The 24480-nt window shown below is 48.2% G+C and overlaps 3 protein-coding genes and 1 pseudogene across 3 annotated transcripts; 2 read left to right on the top strand and 2 right to left on the bottom strand.

Moving 5' to 3' along the window:
• Nucleotides 1-7268: 7268 nt before the first annotated feature.
• Nucleotides 7269-9014, bottom strand: LOC142302249 (E3 ubiquitin/ISG15 ligase TRIM25-like). Its single transcript, XM_075343324.1, is given in 4 exon segments — nucleotides 7269-7449; nucleotides 7451-8448; nucleotides 8450-8797; nucleotides 8799-9014. Coding segments are annotated over 4 exon segments (1743 nt in total).
• Nucleotides 9015-19445: 10431 nt separating this feature from the next.
• On the bottom strand, nucleotides 19446-19932 carry LOC142302251 (high mobility group protein B1 pseudogene; annotated as a pseudogene).
• Nucleotides 19933-20947: 1015 nt separating this feature from the next.
• LOC142302667 (histone H1.01-like) lies at nucleotides 20948-21595 on the top strand. The gene has a single exon (XM_075343766.1). The coding sequence runs from the start codon at nucleotides 20948-20950 to the stop codon at nucleotides 21593-21595; it is 648 nt and encodes a 215-aa protein (XP_075199881.1).
• A 1859-nt stretch (nucleotides 21596-23454) lies between these two features.
• Nucleotides 23455-23865, top strand: LOC142302252 (histone H3). The gene has a single exon (XM_075343325.1). It carries the CDS (start codon nucleotides 23455-23457, stop codon nucleotides 23863-23865), a length of 411 nt encoding a protein of 136 aa, XP_075199440.1.
• Nucleotides 23866-24480: the final 615 nt, after the last annotated feature.

Consider the following 24480-nt stretch of genomic DNA (forward strand, 5'->3'; position numbering starts at 1 on the left):
CATGGGGGTACTTTACTGTATGTGGTAAAATGTAACATGGGAGGCATCATAGTGTATGTGGTAAAATGTACCATGGGTTGACTTTGTTGCTTAGCGGGTAACTGTTAACATGTTTACACGTTTCCTATATGAAAGAGCCATAAGGGACTCTGCAGTGACAGCGCCTCAACACCTCCCATCTGTTCCTTTAGCTGTAGAAGGTCCTAGGTCTCCCATGTTATGTTTCATGTACCTTGGGTAGTGTCGGTGGACCCTCGAAGCCTCAGTGTAACTGGCTCTGGCTATATGGTGGAGGGGAGGCTGAGAGAGTCCTTGTTTTTTACAGGAACTGGTTTTCGCTGCAGAGCCCGACCCCCGGAGTAATGGTGGATTGGTATCTGTGTTGGTTAGACTGTAGTGAGATGAGGAAAAAAAACGGAATTGTAAATAGGAAGAGAGTCAGGAAGAGTCATAATCCAGAAAAGTGACTGGAAAGTCAGAGGTCAAAACCATTGGAATGAAACAGATACATGGGAAATATTGGAGGTGGCAGACAGGAGTGAGATCAGGGACTAAGCCGAGGTCAGAATCAAGGAAGCATCTAATGTACACAGGAGACAAGACAAGGACGAGGTCAGGAGAGGACATCAATATGACGCGCCCACGGGGCCTGGGGTATTACTTGTCACCGGGCCGGTGTCAGTTTAGGATGTCACAGTGGCATGGCCCAGTTCCGTGGTCCAGTCAGTGTCAATAAAGATGGGGATGGGGATGTTGGGAGTAGCTGTCTCGTTACGCCACCTGTGGTATGAGAGGAACTGCCGCTGCGGGATGTTGCTCTCTTCTGGGGCGGATGGTGATGCAGCTCAGGTGATGATGCTCTTCACAGCTAGAGCTAGGCCCCAGGGAGGATGATGGAGGTGGTAGTAGCTGATGGCGCCAGAGCGCGGGCAATGACGGGGACGACACAGGGGCTGCGGTCAAAGTTCTCTTTACTCACTGCAATATCGTCACCCTTGGATTGCCGTTTTTTGCCATGATGGCAACAGTCAATCCCAGATAATTCAGAGGTCACCACCAGTGTTTCCACTGTGTGTCTTTGCTGGCAGGGATCCCTCCAATCCAAAGTCTGTTTTATGAAATGAGCCACGGGTGCTTGTTGCACGCTCCGCGGACCCTGGAATCCCCTTTCTGCTGTACAGAGCCCGGGCTGATCTTCCTGCTCCAAGCCACGGGCCCCATGATGCCTCCTGAAGTATGATGTTGCCTGGACCAAGCTCCTGACTTCTTTCCTGTCTGCTGGGTGCAGACTTGACTAACTATGTGTTAATGTTGCTCCTACTTCTCCCCCCAGTAGCAGCACGCTCCCCTGGGTGGTTGTGTGTGATGGATTGTGATAAACACCAGTGATTAACCTCCTCCTTATCCGGGATGAGTACTGCACCTTAAGTGAGATGCAATACCCTATGGCGACTGAAGCCTCAGGGGCACCACAAATACAGCAAATGGACAGGAGCCAGAACAGGTTTGTACCTTTGGTCACCAAGCACAATGGCACAATGTGCACTGCAGTCCCTTCGATTATCTGAGAGTCAGACCACCCGAGATCCAGTATTTATAGCCCATCCTCAGGACAGGTCTTCAGTATTATAATCTTAAAACCCCTTTGTGTTTCTCTTACTTTGTAGCCAGATATTGAGAAGGATGTCGTCTTACTATCCCAGTGCAAATCTAAAAAATGACTGATGACTGATGGATACACAGCATAACAACCATGGGGGGGGGGGCTATGAAGCATCTGTCAGGAACGAAGCTTGGATAAGCTTGAAACCTGTAGTAAATTCTTAGTAAATCTGCTCTTCCTCCTCTAGGTGGCAGCAGTTCTCTCTGTTCCTGTATCAGCTTTATTGCTCTCAGTAAGAAACACAATTTTAATGTAGATAAGAACCCACAGTCCGTTCAGTGTCTGGAGGCACAGACTGAGGAAGAGCAGCTTGTGCCAATACTCCAATCTGGACGCCATTGAGGAAAATACTCCCTTCCTGCAACACTGCACCAAATACTCAGCAGTGTGGACGCTCAAGTAACTCTCTTATCTCCTCTCAGACTTCTGCTTAACCCCTTCACGACCGCGGGCCGCAAAATTACGTCCTATTTTAACGTGACTTAACGACCAGGGACGTAATTTTACGGCCTAAACTTCATTTGATTGCCGTGGCCATAGCAACGGCTTTCAAATGATGTCCCCTGCTGTTTCTTACAGCAGGGGACCTTTGCTTGACCTCAGGGGGGGCGGCATCGCCACCCCCTATCGACGATCGATGTGATTGGCTGTTCAAATCTGAACCGCCAACCACATCGATCGCACTAATTTCGGCAAAAATAATGCCCGAATTAGTGCGATCCTGTGAGATCCAGCTATGAGATGCCGCAGCTGCTGCAGCATATCATAGGTGGACCTCAAACATGCCGCCCCCAGCCCCTGCAGCACTGATTGGAGCGATCGTGCTATGACGCGCAATCGCTCCAATCAGTGTGCAGTGGGGCGGTCTGATCTGCCGGTGGCCGCCCTCCCCAGGCCTGTGCTGGCCTGCGAACCCTCCCCCAACATGTCTGCAGCGTGGAGTGGCTGGTACTTGTGGTACCACGCCACCGCTGCTGCTGCCGCCGTAGCTGAGGTCACCGCTGCTGCTGCACGTGAGTACTGTGCTCACTTTGCAGCCCGTGCGCGCTCCCGTGGTGCCCCTGCGCGCTGCCGTGATAGCCCCTGCCGTGCCCCCCTGCGATCTGCCCCCCCCGACATCCCGATCTGCTCCCCCCAACCCCCCCCCCGACATCCCGATCTGCTCCCCCCGCGATCTGACTGCCTCCCCCATTATCTCTATTCTGCTTCTGCAGCTCCCTCTCCGGTCTCCCCCTCTGCTCTCCCCCCTCCCCCTCTGCTCTCCCCCCCCTCTGCTCTCCCCTCCCTCTGCTCTCACCCCCCCTCTCCCCCGACGTCCTCTTACCTGTCTTCACCGGCCTGATCACATCTGCGTCCATCGCTGGGTCCTTCCTGGGCATTCTGCTGATCTGCCTGCTGCTCCTGTAAAGCTGTCCATCTCTCTGCCATCTGTTCCTCTGCAGCTCTTCTGGTCAGTGATCCTCCTGCTAGTCCTCTGGGTACTGTGAGTATAACTTTTTTTTTTTTTTTTTCCCGTATCCCCTGTCCATTTTTACACCTCATCCGTCCGTGCGTCCCGCCAAGCGCTGATCAGGGATGCAGATAACGGATCGGCATCCATGGTCAATTTTTGGCGTGACTTTTTTTTCCGTATCCCCGATGCTTTTTGTATCGCATCCGTCTGTGCGTCCCGCCAAGCGCTGATCAGGGATGCACATAACGGATCGGCATCCATGGTCAATTTTTGGCGTTACTTTTTTTCCGTATTTGCGACGCTTTTTGTATCGCATCCGTCCGTGCTTCCCGCCAAGCGCTGATCAGGGATGCACATAACGTATCTGCATCCATGGTCAATTTTTGGCGTGACTTTTTTTTTTACGTATCCCCGACGCTTTTTTTTATCGCATCCGACCGTGCGTCCTGCAGCGGCCGATCAGTGCACTGCGTCTGTGCGTTTGAAAAGTCAAATGGCGCTCCTTCTCTTCTGAGCCCCGCCGTGCGCCCAAACAATTACTTTCCACCACATATGAGGTATCTGCGTACTCAGGAGAAATTGCACAATACGTTTTTTGGTGCATTTTTTCCTGTTACCCTTGTGAAAAAAAAGCTACCTAGTTGAAGCAACCGTTTTGTGGTAAAAAAAAAAAAAATTCTTTTCACGGCTCAACGCTATAAACTTCTGTGAAGCCCCCAGGTGTTCAAAGTGCTCACCAAACATCTAGAAAAATTATTTGAGGGCTCTAGTTTCCAAAATGGTGTCACTTGTGGGGGAGCTCCATTGTTTAGGCACCATAGGGGGTCTCCAAACGTGACATGGCGTCCGCTAATGATTCCAACCAATTTTGCTGTCAAATGGCGCTCTTTCTCTTCTGAGCCCCGCCATGCGCCCAAACAATTACTTTCCACCACATATGAGGTATCTGCGTACTCAGGAGAAAATGCACAATACATTTTATGGTGCATTTTTTCCTGATAGCCTTGTGAAAAAAAAAGCTACCTAGTTGAAGCAACAGTTTTGTGGTAAAAAAAAAAAAAATTCTTTTCACGGCTCAACGTTATAAACTTCTGTGAAGCCCCCAGGTGTTCAAAGTGCTCACGAAACATCTAGAAAAAATATTTGAGGGCTCTAGTTTCCAAAATGGGGTCACTTGTGGGGGAGCTCCATTGTTTAGGCACCTCAGGGGGTCTTCAAACCTGACATGGCGTCCGCTAATTAGTGCAGCTAATTTTGCATTCAAATGGCGCTCCTTGCCTTTCGAGCACTGCCGTGTGTCCAAACATTTGATTTCCACCACATATGAGGTATCTGCGTACTCAGGAGAAAATGGACAATACATTTTATGGTGCATTTTTTCCTGATACCCTTGTGAAAAAAAAAAGCTACCTAGTTGAAGCAACAGTTTTGTGGTAAAAAAAACCTTTTTTTCTTTTCACGGCTCAACGTTATAAATTTCTGTGAAGCCCCCAGGTGTTCAAAGTGCTCATCAAACATCTAGAAAAAATATTTGAGGGCTCTAGTTTCCAAAATGGGGTCACTTGTGGGGGAGCTCCATTGTTTAGGCACCTCAGGGGGTCTTCAAACCCGACATGGCGTCCGCTAATGAGTGCAGCTAATTTTGTGTTCAAAAATTCAAATGGCGCTCCTTCCCTTCCGAGCTCTGCCGTGCGCCCAAACAATTGATTTTTACCACATATGGGGTATCAGCGTACTCAGGAGAACATGCACAATAAATTGTAGGGTGCACTTTCTCTTTTCTCCCTTGTAAAAATGAAAATTTTATGGCTAAAGTAACATTTTTGTGTTAAAAAGTAAAATTTTCATTTTTTCCTTCCACATTGCTTTGGTTCCTGTGACGCACCTAAAGGGTTAATAAACTTCTTGGATGTGGTTTTGAGCAGTGTGAGGGGTGCAGTTTTTAGAATGGGGTCACTTTTGGGTATTTTCTGTCACCTCGGCCTCTCAAAGTCACTTCAAATGTGATGTGGTCCCTAAAAAAAATATTTTGTAAATTTTGTTGGAAAAATTAGAAATTGCTGATGAACTTTGACCCCTTCTAACTTCCTAACGAAAAAAAAATTTCTTTCGAAAATTGCGCTGATGTAAAGTTGACAAGTGGGAAATGTTATTTAGTAACTATTTTGTGTGACATATCTCTCAGATTTATGGGCATAAATTTTCAAAATTTGAAAATTGCGAAATTTTCGCACAATTTCCTAAATTTTCACAAATAAACGCAAAAAGTATCGGCCTAAATTTACCACTGACATGAAGTACAATATGTCACGAAAAAACAATGTCAGAATCGCCAGGATCCGTTGAAGCGTTCCAGAGTTATAACCTGTCAAAGTGACACTGGTCAGAATTGCAAAAAATGGCCCGGTCATTAGGGTGTTTTAGTGGCCGGGGGTGAAGGGGTTAAGGAAGAGAAAGATAAACTCTATATCTTGCTGGGGAGGAACACAAAACCACTCTGGTGATAGCAGCACAGTACTGTATGTGATTGCGCCTCAAGTACTGATCTGCCATGGACCTCTGTGCCCCCCACACTTGATGTCCTCTATCTCTTTCCTAAATTATCGAGTGTTTGTTCCTTTAGTTTCTTTATTTTTCCTTTTTTTTTTTATTTTCCGAGATCCGGATCAAACAGCCGGAATTTCGGGTCCGGCACCCGGGCAACTATGAAACCGTGAGGATCCAGACTTTTACAGTCCAGGTCCGCCCAGCCCTAATTATAGCTAGTGATGTAATGAGAGAAGCTTTTGAAATTCAAATTTGGTTGCTTTTACACCGAAATTGTATTTGGGTCAAATAACTTGAGAGAGAAGAGAGAGAAGCCTGCTGACCATAAGAGCTTACATTCTACAAGACAGAGGAAGAAAAAGGACCCCACTCATTGGCAGCTGCACTCTCTACTTACACTGTGCATAGGCAGAGGGCTGCCAATCATTGGTGGGGGCAAGGTTATACGGAACTCATAAATATGGAGCACTGCATGGAAGCAGATTTACTAACCCACCAGTGATAATCTCCCACAGATAAACCTGTGATTTTATAAAAAAAACTACAGCAAGCATCCCTGTAAGTAACACAAAGCTGGAATCAGGATTTCTGCCCCTACATTATGCTGCTCTCAGATTATGTAGCAAAAACCTGGTGATAGATTTCCTTTAATACAATTTTATTTTGCCAAGTGCATGACCAGAAGTTTCTTTGCAAATTTAGCCACTTCTACACTGCTCATAGGCTTTATACATCTGGGCAGTCCACACTTATTCAAAAACATAAATGCTGTCTAAGCAGCTATTTTACAAGATTGTGCAGCAGTGGGGGAGGGAAACCAGGTATCAGACACAGCCAGACTTTCAAGAGAGAGGCTCAACATGGTATATTATCATGTGTACCTTCTCCTTCTCTGTTTAGACAGCGCTGAACCTGCACTGCGTATACATATTGGGAATTACTGACAGTGCTTCCTTCTCTGAACCCTGCATTCATGTGATCACTGGGTGTAGGGAGGGATTAGGAGCTGCTGAGTCCTAGGAAACACAGACAGCTCTGCTATGCAGCCAGGAGGCTTCATTTTCTTTGTAGCCGGAGCTAATGTACCAGCCTTCTGAGATTGTCAAAAAAGGGAATATATTGATGTTAAAATGCTCCCACAAAGGTTCTTTAAGATATTCAAGAGGCAAGGAATATAAAATATGCCAAAATAAAATAGAAGAAACCATAAATAAAAAACAAAACTTAAAAAAAAAAGGCATTGCAAATCTAAATCGTGAAGCCTAGGTCCCCCCCATCAAAAAAATGTGCACTGTCTAACATTATTTCTTTAGAAAGAGAACACAACTTAAAATGATTTTATCGGTCTGTTGCTGTAATAAAAATGTGAGAAATATACATGTATTTCCTATATTTTATTTATATTTTACCCAGATGTTAAAATAAAGCAATACAGAAAAGCCATAAAAATAAAGGCTCATGTATCATGAAAAAGAAAGAATTGAACATTCGAACAAGAATAAATTATAATAGCGTAAAAGCGATACTAGATGTAACCAGATCCTTCATAAAGCTCCTCCCACTCACTGAGTGCTCCACCAATCATATAATCAGTTGCCTGTGATGTCACCAGCCGCTGGGCGGATTTCTATGTCGATGGTTCCTCACAGTTGATCCCCCTGGTATTTTTATACAACCATTATATACATATAATGCAGCATGAAGGGGCTCGGAGAAGGCGGCAGTGAAGGTGTGTAAGTGTCTGATGGGGTCACGCAGCTCATAAAAGGACAGCTGCCCGGCCTCAATCCAGACAGATCCTGAACCTATTACTGGAGATCTGCTGAGGTAACCGGATCACTTTACAATCATGTCTCACTGAACACTGATTATTACACACCCACCCTCTATATAAGCACCAGGATTTGTTATTATTTCCAATGATTGACTGACGCCCCCTCCTGTCTATACTGGGGTAACACATCCTCATAATCCACAAATCTGACCTACTGATCTCCACATCCCAGTAATGTCGTCCTGAGGTAAATCCCCTCCTGCTCATCACCTGATCATCCTGGAATCTCTCTGCTGTTTCTGGACGATCCTGTGTTATTCCTGTCCAGGTCGCAGTTTTAATGTTGTCCGATATAAGGAGATGATTAGCAGCCGTGTTTACATCCAGTAATATCTCTGCAGGATCCTGTACATAGAAGGTCACATATATATCTCTTATTATATCAGATAATGTTTGTGATATGTGTGAGATCAGATCCACACCCCGATCACCTCCATCATGTCCCCATGTGTCCTCATCACCTCCATCATGTCCCCCTGTGTCCTCATCACCTCCATCATGTCCCCATGTGTCCTCATCACCTCCATCATGTCCCCATGTGTCCTCATCACCTCCATCATGTCCCCCTGTGTCCTCATCACCTCCGCCCTCCTCAGGATCACACAAGTCCCCGGTGTCTGGATCCTGTAAGACGGTCAGCGGATCAGGCATGTTACACAGCTCCTCAATGTGCCTCATCTTCCTGGACAGCTCGTCCTTCTTTATTTCTAGCCTCTGGATCACATCAGATAGTGGCAGTGACACTTTCTCTTCCCACCTGGAGATCTCATTCAGGACCTTCTTCTCCAGGTCGTCCACCCGTCTCCTGATGTCTATAAACAGGACAGTGACTTTCTCGGCTTCTCCAGATGCTTTTTCTTGAGCTTTTCTCCTGCGCTCCTCCAAACTTTGGACGCTTTCCACGGTCTTCTCTCTCTTTATGATCATTTTCTGGAGGACATCTCGCAGTTTCTTCTATTTTTTTTAAGGAGGCCTCATTCAGCATCTCCACCCGATGCCCCCGGTGTTCTCCGACCAAACTGCAGGACACACAGATACAAGCATCGTCCTCAGAGCAGTAATATATCAGGATGTTCTTATGGACAGAACATTTCCTTTTCTCAAGAGAAGTGCTGGGATCAGTTAGGACGTGTTCTGGTCCTTTGCTATGAACTCTCAGGTGATTATCACACACAGAAGCCTCACACAGCAGACAGGATCTAACAGCCGGTACAGGAGAGTGAATGCAGTAAGTGCAGCGGATCCCGGTGATCTCCTCCTGATGTGGCTGAGAAGATAGATAATTCTCCACAATATTACATATTACATAGAGTTATGTTCCTCTGTAGTGGAGGCCACTTCCGAAAGGTTGCTCTACATTCAGGACAGGAATAATCTCCATACCCGCCCTCTGTATCCAGCACTCCATCAATACAGACTCGGCAAAAGTTGTGTCCACATTTCAGGGTTACAGGATCGGTATAAATGTTCCTACAGATGGAGCAGAGCAGCTCGTCTCTGAGATCAGCAGACGCCATGGCGTCCCGATTTTAAGAAAAGGAATTGAAAGGGCGTTATAGGGCTTGTTCCAGCACATGTGACATAACACAACACCCAGCTTGGAGCTGCTATTACACATGGGCAATTTTTTTGAAATTCAAATTTGCTAGCTTTGCCAAATTTTGACAGAAAACTACTTTCAATGCTGCTTTATATGTTAATTGAGAGCATTAGTTAGTACTTAGTCTGTGCCAGGTCATCCCCAGCTTATTTTCCTGCAGATTCTACACATTGCAAAAGATTTCTAGTCTGGCAATGTGAAAAAGAATTCCCACACCCGAGATAACCGCATATAGGATTCATCACCAGCACATCTACGACCACGACCAGAGGACGTAAGCGTTATTGAGCATCGTCCATCAAAACCAGAGGAGTAATAATACACACGTGATCAAATTTGTTGGTATCCCTCGCTTAATGGAAGAAAAACCCACAATGGTCACAGAGATAACTAGAATCTGACAAAAGTAATAATTAGTAAAAAAAAAATCTATGAAAATAAACAAATGAAAGTCAGACATTGCTTTTCAACCATGCTTCCACAAAATAAAAACCAAACCAAAAAAAACCCAAACCATGAAATAGGCCTAGACAGAAATGATGGTTCCCTCCTTAACCTAATATTTTGTTGCACAACCTTTTGAGGCAAACACTGCAATCAATCGATTCCTGTAACTGTGAATGAGACTTCTGCATCTCTCGACAGGTATTTTGGCCACTCCTCAAGAGCAAACTGCTGCAGTTGTCTGGTGTTTGAAGGTTGCCTTTTCCAGACGGCATGTTTCAGCTCTTTCCAAAGATGCTCAATATGATTTAGGTCTGGGTTCATAGAAGGCCACTTCAGAATGGTCCAATGTTTTCCTCTTAGGCTATGTGTCCACAGTAGAATGTACCTGCGGATTTTTCTGCATGAAAATCCGCGACTTTCGCGGCAAATCCGCACCTTATTTTGCCGCGGATTTACAGCAGATTACCGCGGATTTGCCGCAGATTTTGATGCGGATTTTTTTTTTTCCCCATTCTATACCCAAAATCCGCAACAATAATTGACATGCTGCAGATTTTTCCAGATCAAAATCCGCGGCAAATCCGCCGCGGAAAAATCCGCAGCATGGACACAGCATTTCCAAAATGCCATTCAAATGGCTTGGAAGTGCCGCTGCTGCAGATTTTCGGAAAATCCGCGGTAAATCCGCGGCAAAATCCGCAGCGTGGGCACATAGCCTAAGCGTTTCTTGAGTTTTTTTAGCTGTGTGTTATGGGTCATTATCCTGTTGCAAGCAGGGCCGCCACTAAGAATTTCAGGGCCCCATACTGGCAAAATTTTCCGGCCCCCTTGGGACTCCGCCCAGGCTCCACCCCAGCTCCGCTTCCACCGCTCAAACTTCCTACAGTCTCACTGCCACTCTTGCAAAAACATGTACAGTGCCTACAAGTAGTATTCAACCCCCTGCAGATTTAGCAGGTTTGATAAGATGCAAATAAGTTAGAGCCTGCAAACTTCAAACAAGAGCAGGATTTATTAACAGATGCATAAATCTTACAAACCAACAAGTTATGTTGCTCAGTTAAATTTTAATAAATTTTCAACATAAAAGTGTGGGTCAATTATTATTCAACCCCTAGGTTTAATATTTTGTGGAATAACCCTTGTTTGCAATTACAGCTAATAATCGTCTTTTATAAGACCTGATCAGGCCGGCACAGGTCTCTGGAGTTATCTTGGCCCACTCCTCCATGCAGATCTTCTCCAAGTTATCTAGGTTCTTTGGGTGTCTCATGTGGACTTTAATCTTGAGCTCCTTCCACAAGTTTTCAATTGGGTTAAGGTCAGGAGACTGACTAGGCCACTGCAACACCTTGATTTTTTCCCTCTTGAACCAGGCCTTGGTTTTCTTGGCTGTGTGCTTTGGGTCGTTGTCTTGTTGGAAGATGAAATGACGACCCATCTTAAGATCCTTGATGGAGGAGCGGAGGTTCTTGGCCAAAATCTCCAGGTAGGCCGTGCTATCCATCTTCCCATGGATGCGGACCAGATGGCCAGGCCCCTTGACTGAGAAACAGCCCCACAGCATGATGCTGCCACCACCATGCTTGACTGTAGGGATGGTATTCTTGGGGTCGTATGCAGTGCTATCCAGTCTCCAAACGTCACGTGTGTGGTTGGCACCAAAGATCACGATCTTGGTCTCATCAGACCAGAGAACCTTGAACCAGTCTGTCTCAGAGTCCTCCAAGTGAGCATGAGCAAACTGTAGACGAGCCTTGACATGACGCTTTGAAAGTAAAGGTACCTTACAGGCTCGTCTGGAATGGAGACCATTGCGGTGGAGTACGTTACTTATGGTATTGACTGAAACCAGTGTCCCCACTTCCATGAGATCTTCCCGGAGCTCCTTCCTTGTTGTCCTTGGGTTAGCCTTGACTTTTCGGACAAGCCTGGCCTCGGCACGGGTGGAAACTTTCAAAGGCTGTCCAGGCCGTGGAAGGCTAACAGTAGTTCCATAAGCCTTCCACTTCCGGATGATGCTCCCAACAGTGGAGACAGGTAGGCCCAACTCCTTGGAAAGGGTTTTGTACCCCTTGCCAGCCTTGTGACCCTCCACAATCTTGTCTCTGATGGCCTTGGAATGCTCCTTTGTCTTTCCCATGTTGACCAAGTATGAGTGCTGTTCACAAGTTTGGAAGGGTCTTAATTAGTCAGAAAACGCTGGAAAAAGAGATAATTAATCCAAACATGTGAAGCTCATTGTTCTTTGTGCCTGAAATACTTCTTAATACTTTAGGGGAACCAAACATAATTCTTGTGGTTTGAGGGGTTGAATAATAAATGACCCTCTGAATAAACTTTTCACAATTTAAAAAAAAAAATAAATAAATAAGAAATAACATTCTTTTTTGCTGCATTTCACACCTCCAGGCTGATCTACAGTCCAAGTGTCACAATGCCAAGTTATTCCGAATGTGTAAACCTGCTAAATCTGCAGGGGGTTGAATACTACTTGTAGGCACTGTATGTATGTAATATATACATCCCCCTCCTGGGCACATTCTGGTATATATGTCTCCTTCTTGGTATATATCTCCCCCTCCTAGTACATATGACCCCTTCCTGGGCCACTCCTGGCATATATGTCACTATCCTTGTTCATTTATTTAGGTATATATGTCCCCTTCCTGGGCCACTCATGGTGTATATGTGTTCCTCCTCCTGGTATATATGTTACATCTTGAGGGCCTATAGGTGTATATATTTATCACACTCTGGTATATATGACCCATCCCGGAGGCCTCCTAGTGTGTGTGTGTAATTATAGCTATTTTACATATTTATATATTGCAATTATTAACTGTATACAGAGACTGTATACACAGACAGACCGTATATACATACAGATAGTATACACAGAAAGACAGTATACACAAGCAGATTGTATACACAGACTTTATACACAGACTGACAGTATACACAGACAGACAGTATATACATACAGATAGTATACACAGAAAGACAGTAAACACACAGACAGTATACACAGATAGTATACACAGAGACAGACAGTATACACACACAGACTGTATACACAGACAAACAGTATATATAGACAGAATACACAGATAGTATACATAGACAGACAGACAGTATACACAGATAGTATACATAGACAGAAAGACAGCTACATATTGCACACTATACAAGACACACATATCTTATACATAACACATTCAGAGAGCACATAACACATACAGGCAGCACATAACACACATACAGACAGCACATAACACACATACAGAGAGCACATAACACATACAGGCAGCACATAACACATACAGGCAGCACATAACACATACAGAGAGCACATAACACATACAGAGAGTGTACCGCCCTGGGAGGGCTCGGCTGCTCCCTGCCGGGCCGAGCCGCTCGAGGTCCGGGCTCGGGTTGTTGGTGGGTCGAGTGCCTCCGGACCAGGGGCCACGTCGCTCTGTTAAGGGGAGGCAGTGGGGTGGTAGTGTAGGACGAGGTTCGCAGCCAGGGACCGCGTCGTCGTTGGATGAGTCGTGACGCCACCCACGGGTCGTGGTGACGGGATGCACCACCGCTGCGGCGAGAGTGACGGGGGGCTCCCGGGATCAGTGTTGGGGGCGCAGCCTGGATGTTAGCCCCTCTGTGGGTAGGGGCGGTGTGTCCTGGGGCCCGGTGGGGCGGGTGATGGTGTCGTGGTGCAAGGTGCCGTGGCCGGATGGCACTGGTGTACTCACTATGAAATCACACTCAGAGTCACTGGTAAACCAAAGTTCGGGTATGGTCGGGTCCCGCAGCTGTGTCCCTTGTGAGGCTGATGGTGGTCCCTTTCCCTTGCACACTCTGTTTCTCAGCTTTTAGCTCCCCTGCCTGGGCAGTGGTAGCTCGCTCGCCGGCGTTTAGCTGCCGGAAGAGCCCTCGGTTGCCCGCAGGCGCTGGCCCGTCGGATGTTTGGCCCTTGGCGGTGGCTCTCACTCGGTATCGGTGGGCCTTTGCCTTCTTTAGGGACTTTGGGTGAGGATGAACCCGTGAGGTCCAGACTGCAATCAGTGAATTTGCCTAAACTCAGTGGCTTCTAAGCTAGGACAGGGTCTGAGTACCCGGTTACTGGTGCTTCGGCTAACAGTTGACTCCCCGGTTCAGGTCCGGCGGGCTCCAACCCTGGCCTGGTCCCTACGGTTCTGCCGGTCGTTATACAGGTACTCCTGCAGGTGGCCACCACTGTCTGCTTACCTGATGTTTCGGGGGTCCCAGGCTCCAACCCGGGTCCCTGACAGCTTTACTCCTTCCTCACTCAACACTCTCTCGCAACCAACTCCCTCTTGTCTTTCCTGCCTCAGGACAGTAGTCTCCTCGGTGGGCGTGCCTTTCTGCCTGACTCCGCCCACCTGGTGTGCCCTACTGGCCCTGAGGGAGGCATCAGGTCTCCCTTTCGGGTGACGGGTGTGTCCTCACAGGGGATGGGGATGTGTGTGTAGTGTTGTTACCTGTGACCCCTGAGGTCCAGGGCGTCATAAGAGCACATAACACAGACAGACAGAACATAACACATACAGACAGCACATAACACATGATTCACATCTATGAGGAGACTCGCGGCGTCCTGAAAGTCTTCCTGGAGAACGTGATCCGTGACGCCGTCACCTACACCGAGCACGCCAAGAGGAAGACCGTCACCGCCATGGACGTGGTGTACGCGCTCCAGCGCCAGGGCCGCACTCTCTACGGCTTCGGGGGTTAATTCTGCTCTATTCTGACAACACAAAGGCTCTTCTCAGAGCCGCCCACATCTTCCTGAAAAGCTACAGCTCCTGCTGCGGGGGGAGGGGCGGGAGATCGGTGCTGCGCTCGGTCAGTACTGTCTGGCTGGCAAAATGGCACTATAAGGGGTTAACAGTAAGTGACTGAGGAGCCAGAGCCCAACTGACTAAGCACTAAATGTGAAGTTTCTCCCGCGCTTTGTTCTGTGTGATCCGCGGCATTGGGGGGAGGTTCTGGGGTTGTGAGTGAATAACTAATATGTGGTTTATATTCAGCACTATATGGTGATCTATACTGTTAGGCGGTGTCCAGCGCTATATGGGGGTCTATAGCATTACATTGAGGTGCAGAGCAGTTTATGATGAGCAGGTCATTGTATGGATGTTATACAGCGCTCAGTGGCGGTGCAGAGCTTTACTGGCTCCTCCAAAAACATCAAATCTATGAGCTAAACTGTGTCCGGCCAATAATGTCGCTGCTGTGCTGTATACCCCATACCGTGCAGTGTATCTATAGTATTGGATCCTTCCGTATAGCGGTGAATACGTCCACATATTTACTATACCCCGTGCAGTGCCCTATACACCGTCCATAGTGCTGGATATTCCCCTTACAGTGACCAACATATTGTGCTGTATATTATCCATAGTGCTGGATACTCCCATACAGTGCCGTATTCCGACATATTGTGCTGTATATTATCCATAGTGCGGTTTACTCCATAAAATGCTGAATACCTCCTTATAGTGCTGCGTTCTCCTTCCATACAGCACTTTATACCTTATATAGAGCCGCTTATACTTTCCCCATAGTGGTGTAAACCCTCCGGCCATAACGTTCTGCTCTAACGGCGGCTGGAAACTTCATGGCCACTAAGGGGTTAACACTGAGCATCTGTGTGAATATTCCTGTGGGCGGAACCTGTGTTTACTGCGCGCTGATTGGCTGAGCTCTGAATTTGAAATCCCCGCACAATGGCTGAGTTTCCCCGCTCTCTGTCCTCTGCGCCCCGCGGTGTCAGGGGGGGTCTGGGGCTGAGTGACTGTCTCTTCTGTAGGTTTATATTCAGCGCTATATGGGGGCTTATAATGGGGTCTGTGCAGCATAAAGAGAACTGAGCAGCGACTCCGAATACAGCAAATGTGAACACGTCCAATCCCCGCAGAATACAACACTGGAGATACAGGGATGGGATTTCCTGTCACACATTGTCTGCAGGGATTGTATATAGATCCAGTGTGAGCGGCAGTGTCCGTGCGCCACACTGCACATGGGTAATGAGGTCATCAGGAGCCGCTGGCAGAGGAGCAGCATCTGCCCACATTATACCCTTCTAATGCCCGACACCCATCACCGGCCCCAACTACCCGGAGAAAGAGCAGAACAGCGACTGACTCAGCGCCTCCCACTACAGATATGAAGGGTGGGGGAGGGAATCGTGGATAAAGGACCGGAGCAGAGAAACCCATATTATAAACATTAGTGCCACCTTTACCCACTGTTCCACCCTTCTCATACACAGTGCACTGCCTGTTACTATATTCCTGCCTAAACTCCAGCATTATCCTGACACAATAGATGAGCGGCGCCAGCTCCTGTGAGGACGGGGTCAGCTCCTGTGAGGACGGGGCCAGCTCCTGTGAGGACGGGGCCAGCTCCTGTGAGGACGGGGCCAGCTCCTGTGAGGACGGGGCCAGCTCCTGTGAGGACGGGGTGGTGGCTCTTAGAAGAGCCTTTGTGTTGTGGAGGATGCGGGGTCAGCGGCGTCACTTGCCCTTCTTGCTGCTCTAAAATGGAAATATAAAGCGCTATATGGAGGTACAAGGCACTAGATCAGGATTATAGAGCACTATATGGGGAGATACAGCCCTAAATGGCGGAATACAACAGACTAATGAGGGGACATGGCACAATGTTATCAGGCGGTGAGGAACCAAAGTCCAGCTCCCAGTAATGCCTGAGTGCAGCCATGTGCGGAGCACGGATAGTTACTGCCGGCACTAAATGCAAAGAGGAGACATAAAGAAAGAGGTCAATATAAATGGTCACTAACAGCTCCAATGATTCTCATGTAGATCACAACAAAGAGGAGCATATGGCGGTATACAGCACACGTCACTAGCTAAGGGTTTATAGCAGTATTAAGTGTGTATGGTGAATATACAGCACGATATGTGGAGACTATACAGCGCTATATGGGAATATACAGCAGTGTATGGTGTTTACTGGAATGAAGATCAGAGTTCAGTATAAATAATCACTAAGAGCTCCAGGGATCTTGTTCATATAGATTGCCTCAAACAGAGGTATATGGCGGTATACAGGACTGCATTTGGGGTATGCAGCGATATATGGCGGTATACAGATCTATATGGAGTTTACTGTAGTATATTGGGTACACAGCACTTTATGGGGCAGGACAATATAGGAAGTATAGTGCACTATATGGATGACGATTATACAGCACAATATGATGACATCCAACATTATACGGGACTATACAATACTATATGGTAGTGTACAGCACTAATATGGGGCTTTATGGCTCTATATGGTGGTTTTATCGCAGTATATGGAGATATTCACAATAGTATTAGAATATACAGAGCTATAGAGAGTTTTCTGGAATGAAGGTTGTGTCTATATTTAACATTAACGCTGTAGAAGAGGGAAAATAACCGGACAATGAGCGGGAAATTCAAAAGCTCCAACAGTTCTGCACTCAGCCAATCAGCAGAGGAGGGGCGGAGTAAAGCAAGGAAAAAAAAAATTCCGCCCCGGAAATACGTCATCATTCTTGTTCTCTTCCTGGTCCTCCCTCGCTCTATATAAAGGAGGACTGTGCGCTCGTCAGTCATAGGTTTCTGCTGACTACGTGGAAGATGTCTGGACGCGGCAAAGGAGGGAAAGGTCTGGGGAAGGGCGGCGCCAAGCGGCACAGGAAGGTTCTCCGGGACAACATCCAGGGCATCACCAAGCCCGCCATCCGCCGTCTCGCCCGCAGAGGAGGCGTCAAGCGCATCTCCGGCCTCATCTATGAGGAGACTCGCGGCGTCCTGAAAGTCTTCCTGGAGAACGTGATCCGTGACGCCGTCACCTACACCGAGCACGCCAAGAGGAAGACCGTCACCGCCATGGACGTGGTGTACGCGCTCAAGCGCCAGGGCCGCACTCTCTACGGCTTCGGGGGTTAATACTTCTGCTCCAAGCTTAAAACAAAGAAACACAAAGGCTCTTCTCAGAGCCGCCCACATCTTCCAAGGAGAGGCTACAGGTCCTGCTGCGGGGGGAGGGGCGGGAGGTCGTTTAGTGTTTTGGTGGGTGAACATTGTAGTGTATGAAGGTTTACTGGATTTTATGTGGATACAGTATACGAGTAATAGCACTATATGGAAGGTATACAAGACTAGTGGCGTAGGAAGCACATTGTGCATATAAAGCTCTATATGGCAGTAAGGATGAAGGATATGCAGCGCCATATGGTGCACATACAACAATATGGGCGTTTATAGCAGTGTATGGGGGTATACAGCTCAAGAGTAAGGGCGCTATATGAGTGTTTTATGCAGAGTACGGCGGCTATACAGGGAGCGTGGAACACATGAGTGTATACAGCACAGAGGATAAGGAGCAACAGATTAATTTGAGAGTAATCTGCGCCATCTGGAGAGTATATTGTGCTGTATACCTGTGCATTGTATTCCTCAGCATTGAGCGGGGACATGCGCAGACATCACTAAGCTACACTTCACCAGGAGGAGTGAGGATCCTATAAAGAGATGGGGTCACAATAGACAGAACGTGCTGTATAATGAAGGTTATAAATAAAATATAATTATTATCGTCACTTACTGCCGCAGATTCTTACATTGTACTGCATAGGGTCTGTGTCTGTATAAGTAATGATTGGGAGTGACAGCCATTGCCTATTGGTCGCTGATGCTGCTTTGAGGAGCGCTATTGGCTGATTGGTGGACTGAAGGGAGGCAGCAGGAGCCGCTCCCCGCTGTAGCGATCATGCCGCCTACTATTGTTACATGCATCATATGTAACATCATGCAACTAGACAAGCTGCCACATACCCCTGATAAATCTGGGCAGCAATCAGGAATTCAGATAAAACGCGTAGGGCGCGTACACGATAGAGAGGCACTAGAGATAAAATGATCTACCGCTCAGTACATTGCACAGGGCTTATTGGCAGTTTAGCTGCGGGGAATCTTCACAGTCCAGCTCCACGTGGCCTGATGTTACCGCCTGAGTATAGTAGAAATGTTTACTCTTCTGGCTGGAGGTGCATACTATACCAGGATAACTTGATTTAGTTACTAAAAAAGCTCCTCTAACGCTGCTATCTGCTCTCACTTTTGACCAATGAAAATAGGATGTATAGCCTGATTCTTGAGACTGGTATTAATCTACACAGTCACTGACTGGAATGTTGTAATAGTCACTTGAGTATTTCTTAAATAAGATAATTGACTATCTATAGTGGAAACGTTAGTGAATGATTATAATAATAAGTGTGCCCCTCTCAGATCTATTGTCTATCAACATTATATGATCTGTTCAGTGACTTGTCTCGTATAGTAGATGAATCAGCGCCATATACATTGTCTGCTCTGTAAATAATGGCAGAATGAATGCTTGATAAAAAGCACATGTAATATGGATTGTGGATGGGTAGATCATATTTAGGCAGCAGTTTGCACTTCACGTTTTCTTATATTTGTGATTTCTATTATTGGACATTATAGGAGTTTCAGCATTATATGATCTGGTCAGTGACTGATGCATTTTGTCAACTCTGGTTGTAAATAATGGCAGTGCTTGATAAAAAGCCCGTGTAATATGTATTGTGGATGGGTAGGTCATATTTAGGAAGCAGTTGGCACCTCCCGTTATTTTTTTTTTTCATATTAGTGATGTCCATAATTGGACATTATAGGAATTGATTTTATGTGATCAAAATAGGGGTTGATTTTTATCTCCAAAATTAAGGAAACCTGTGAAACAATTTAATAATTCTTTCTGGAAGACATTTATTACACGTTCAGTGAATGGGACGTACAGGGGATGAATGCTATGGACACAAACAAAAACAGACTGATGGCGAGATTGCTCATTCATTCTCCTCCTCTTCGTCTTCATCATCCTCTCTGTTGCACTTTTCAGGCTCAGCAGGGACCTCTTTTGCTCTATCTAGTTTGCCTTTGGATTGATACAGCGCCATATCCTTGCACGTCTTCAGTTTGGATGTTTTCTTCTCTTAAGGCTCCTTGTTCTCTCATGAAATGTTATTCCACATCTCTCCTAATTTCTTTGCCTCGTCCCCAATGGTCTGACCTGGCTGCTGCCCTCTGATTTCAGGACGGAAGTTGGAGCAAAACAAAAAGAAAACAGAGGGAGCATTTGGGTCCTTACACTTCTTTTTCCCGTTTCTCCTTTGGTGGCATGTAAGCTTTCATTTCACTTCCATAACCAACTTTGTCCGCTTTCTCCATGTCTTCACACTGTTCCTTCTCTGTAGCAGCCATGGCCTTCCCCTGTTCCCAGCACTTACTGGAGAATTCTGCAAAGTTCACAGATACATCAGGATGATTTTCCATATTCTCTACAAGTCTGTATAAACTAAAGTATACTGTATAAAGTACACTATACTGTACACACTGATGTATATATTGTACATTCTGCTGTATATATTGTACATTTTGCTGTATACACTACACCCTGCTCTATTATTATGGACACTTATAATGCTGTTGATCAGTGCTGTCCAGATGTTAGTGTCAGATGCGTGAATTAATATTTCTGTGATCACACGGATTTTTTCTGCTTTCTGATGAGGGAGTGGGTCGCATTGTGAACCCATCACCTGATCACAGCGCTTCCCTCCATTACAGGCCTCAGAGATAAAAGCTTCACAGATGATAAGACACAATCTTGTGCCGGAGATCGCACTCATCCTCCTCCGGGTGTGATCCACTAATGTGGGACGTGTCCTCCCCCCAATACTCTGCACACACGGGATAGATTTATATTCCAGCTCCGGGAGGTGCAGGCAGCGGAGGCCATCGCCTGTGTTACACTTCTGGGCTGTCAGCAGCTCCAGGTCGCCCCACATCGTACAATCCGCTTCCTGCACGATATATATTGTAGTGAAGATCCCTGTGGTGGTGACAAGAGCCGGGAATAGGAGGACGAGCTCCCGCAGCAGGTTTATCTTCCCGGACACTCAGTGATGAGCAGATCCGGAGGACGGCGGCGCTGATCCCGGGATCCTCTGCGCTCTTTCCCGGCATCTCTGGCAGTGGCGGCCACACACGCTCCGCGGAGATGATGGCGGAGGAGAAGTGATGGCGGAAGCTCCTCACCCGTCCGGCTGTAGCCGATAATATAGAGCTTTTATCCCGGGCAGGGAAGCACAAGGAGAGAGTGGAGCTTCACTGGGCTCAGCCGGGAGAAGGCGGGGCCTGTGCTCAGTTGCAGCCAATGGAAGCGCAAGACGTTGCAGCTCTGCAGCCAATCAGTGCGCAGTAAGACTGTATATATAAGAGGCGCCTCCCGCTCCGGCCTCAGTGATTTCCTCTCAGGATATTTCTGTGTTTATTTCCCGCTCACACGATGGCAGAGACCGCACCGGCCGCCGCTCCTCCTCCTCCCGCCGAACCGGCCGCCAAATCTAAGAAGCAGCCTAAGAAATCTGGGGCCGCCAAGAAAAGCAGCAAATCCTCCGGTCCCAGCGCCTCCGACCTGATCATGAAAGCCGTGTCCGCCTCCAAGGAGCGCAGTGGGGTGTCTCTGGCCGCCCTGAAGAAGCTTCTGTCTGCCGGAGGATACGATGTGGAGAAGAATAACAGCCGCCTGAAGCTGGCCATCAAGGCTCTGGTCAACAAGGGCTCCCTGCTCCAGGTGAAGGGCAGCGGCGCCTCCGGGTCCTTCAAGCTGAACAAGAAGCAGGAGACGAAGGACAAGGCGGCCAAGAAGAAGCCAGCAGCTGCGGCCAAGCCTAAGAAGCCGGCAGCCAAGAAAGCGGCCAAATCTCCGAAGAAGCCCAAGAAGGCTCCGGCCGCGGCCAAGAAAAGCCCGAAAAAGGCCAAGAAGCCCGCAGCAGCCGCCAAGAAAGCGGCAAAGAGCCCCAAGAAGCCGAAGACTGCTCCAAAGCCCAAGAAGGTGACGAAGAGTCCGGCTAAGAAGGTGGCAAAGCCCAAAGCTGCCAAGAGTCCGGCTAAGAAGGTGACTAAAGCCAAGAAGCCCGCGGCCAAGAAATAAGCGAGAGCCGCTCTGTCCTCCTACCACAAAGGCTCTTCTCAGAGCCACCACCTTGTCCTGCAGAGCTGTATGATCAGTGTCACCACCTTGTCCTGCAGAGCTGTATGATCAGTGTCACAACCTTATCCTGCAGATCTGTATGATCAGTGTCACCACCTTGTCCTGCAGAGCTGTATGATCAGTGCCACCACCTTGTCCTGCAGAGCTGTATGATCAGTGTCACCACCTTGTCCTGCAGAGCTGTATGATCAGTGCCACCACCTTGTCCTGCAGAGCTGTGTGATCAGAGCCACCACCTTGTCCTGCAGAGCTGTATGATCCTGTATGATCAGTGTCACCACCTTGTCCTGCAGAGCTGTATGATCAGTGCCACCACCTTGTCCTGCAGAGCTGTGTGATCAGAGCCACCACCTTGTCCTGCAGAGCTGTATGATCAGTGCCACCACCTTGTCCTGCAGAGCTGTATGATCAGTGCCACCACCTTGTCCTGCAGAGCTGTATGATCAGTGCCACCACCTTGTCCTGCAGAGCTGTATGATCAGTGTCACCACCTTGTCCTGCAGAGCTGTATGATCAGTGTCACCACCTTGTCCTGCAGAGCTGTATGATCAGTGTCACCACCTTGTCCTGCAGAGCTGTATGATCAGTGCCACCACCTTGTCCTGCAGAGCTGTATGATCAGTGTCACCACCTTGTCCTGCAGAGCTGTATGATCAGTGCCACCACCTTGTCCTGCAGAGCTGTATGATCAGTGCCGCCACCTTGTCCTGCAGAGCTGTATGATCAGTGCCGCCACCTTGTCCTGAAGAGCTGTATGATCAGTGTCACCACCTTGTCCTGCAGAGCTGTATGATCAGTGCCGCCACCTTGTCCTGAAGAGCTGTATGATCAGTGCCACCACCTTGTCCTGCAGAGCTGTATGATCAGTGCCACCACCTTGTCCTGCAGAGCTGTATGATCAGTGTCACCACCTTGTCCTGCAGAGCTGTATAATCAGTGTCACCACCTTGTCCTGAAGAGTTGTATGATCAGTGCCACCTCCTTGTCCTGCAGAGCTGTATGATCAGTGCCACCACCTTGTCCTGCAGAGCTGTATGATCAGTGCCACCACCTTGTCCTGCAGAGCTGTATGATCAGTGTCACTCTTGTCCCCCTATGATCAGTATTATATTTCTCGCTATGTAGATCTCCGCGGTGATCTCGTGTACAGGGGGCGGTAGATGATTATGTTGCCGGGGGATGTAGTGATAATGCGGGAGCTGCACTGTACAGCGCTGTGTGCGGGGAGATGGAGCTGCAGTTACATCGGTGGCGGCTGCTCCCGAGCCGCGTGTAGCCGGGAAGTGACTGTTTATTAAAGCGGCGGGAAATGAGTGAGTAGCTGAGCGCATCATGGGAGGGGGGAGATGCGGGACCACTGAGGGGGAGGGACACAAGCAGGGTTACAACAGGGGCGGGGTTACCGAGGGGGATTCTAAAGGGCGGAGCTTCTTCTGAAGACTGATTGGTAAGAGACTTAGGATGATTATTGGCTGTATTATTTTCTTTTTTTGTCACATCGCCAATAGACTACAGGGAGCGTGTTTCTGCAGACCAATTACGACACGCACAGGAAAAAGCGGGGTTACAAGGGTGGCGAGCAGACTGAGGGGCGGGGTTACTGAGGGGCGGTGCTTTATCTGAAAAGTGATTGGTCAGAGACCTCAGGTGGTTATTGGCTAAATAGTTTTTTTTTGTGTGCAGTAACCAATGAAGTGCAGGGGGCGGTTATAAACAGGCCAATGAGGACGCGCACAGGAGGATAAATACTCTGCTCCCACCGCTCCTTTCATCACTTCTGTTTTCGTCTATACAGCGCTATGGCCAGAACCAAGCAGACCGCCCGTAAATCCACCGGAGGGAAAGCTCCCCGCAAGCAGCTGGCCACTAAGGCCGCCAGGAAGAGCGCTCCCGCCACCGGCGGAGTGAAGAAGCCGCATCGCTACCGGCCGGGGACTGTCGCTCTCCGGGAGATCCGCCGCTACCAGAAATCCACCGAGCTGCTGATCCGGAAGCTTCCCTTCCAGCGCCTGGTGAGAGAGATCGCCCAGGACTTCAAGACCGATCTGCGCTTCCAGAGCTCGGCCGTCATGGCCCTGCAGGAGGCCAGCGAGGCTTATCTGGTGGGGCTGTTCGAGGACACCAACCTGTGCGCCATCCACGCCAAGAGGGTCACCATCATGCCCAAAGACATCCAGCTGGCCCGCCGCATCCGCGGGGAGAGGGCGTAGATCTGTCCCGCACCCCCGAGCACAACACAAAGGCTCTTTTTAGAGCCACCAAATCCTCCCTCAAACGAGCTGATTCCTGGTTTTTGATTCCGCCTCATTCCCCGCGGTCTCTGTACATCTGACGGGCGGCGCTGCCGAGTCTCCTGTCTCTTGTTTTCTGTATTAAGCACAAGCCGCAGCGTCTATCTAGATTATGGTGGTTTCTTACCATTGTCCTTTCACTAGGAGCGGCTCAATGTGCGGCGCAGTTTGGGGTGATATCGGAGTCTTCCAGACCGCTCTCTTCAGCTGCCACTGATCCTGGAGACGCTACAATCCCTGCTGTGTCGGGTGCAGTGATCGTATTGCGTCACCTCTGGAGCAGGAGATGCTGTGGCGCTGGATTTACACTCCGCGGCTCCGGTCCAGTCAGGATCACAGCGAAGGACTGAGGAAGGTTCCGCAGGGATATTCATGCGCCCTGTGATGCGGTTATTGGGATCCGGTGTCTGATGTCGGGGGCTGTGGGATCTGTAGATGTTCCAGGGGGATCCTCACTCCAGGTCGTTGTTTTGCTTGGTGAATATCTGAAGGTCGGGCGGAGATTGTATCGGGCTGTGATTTCGCGCTGCTCAA

The sequence above is a fragment of the Anomaloglossus baeobatrachus genome, chromosome 4 (assembly GCF_048569485.1).
Source record: "Anomaloglossus baeobatrachus isolate aAnoBae1 chromosome 4, aAnoBae1.hap1, whole genome shotgun sequence".
Classification (NCBI taxonomy): Eukaryota; Metazoa; Chordata; class Amphibia; order Anura; family Aromobatidae; genus Anomaloglossus; species Anomaloglossus baeobatrachus.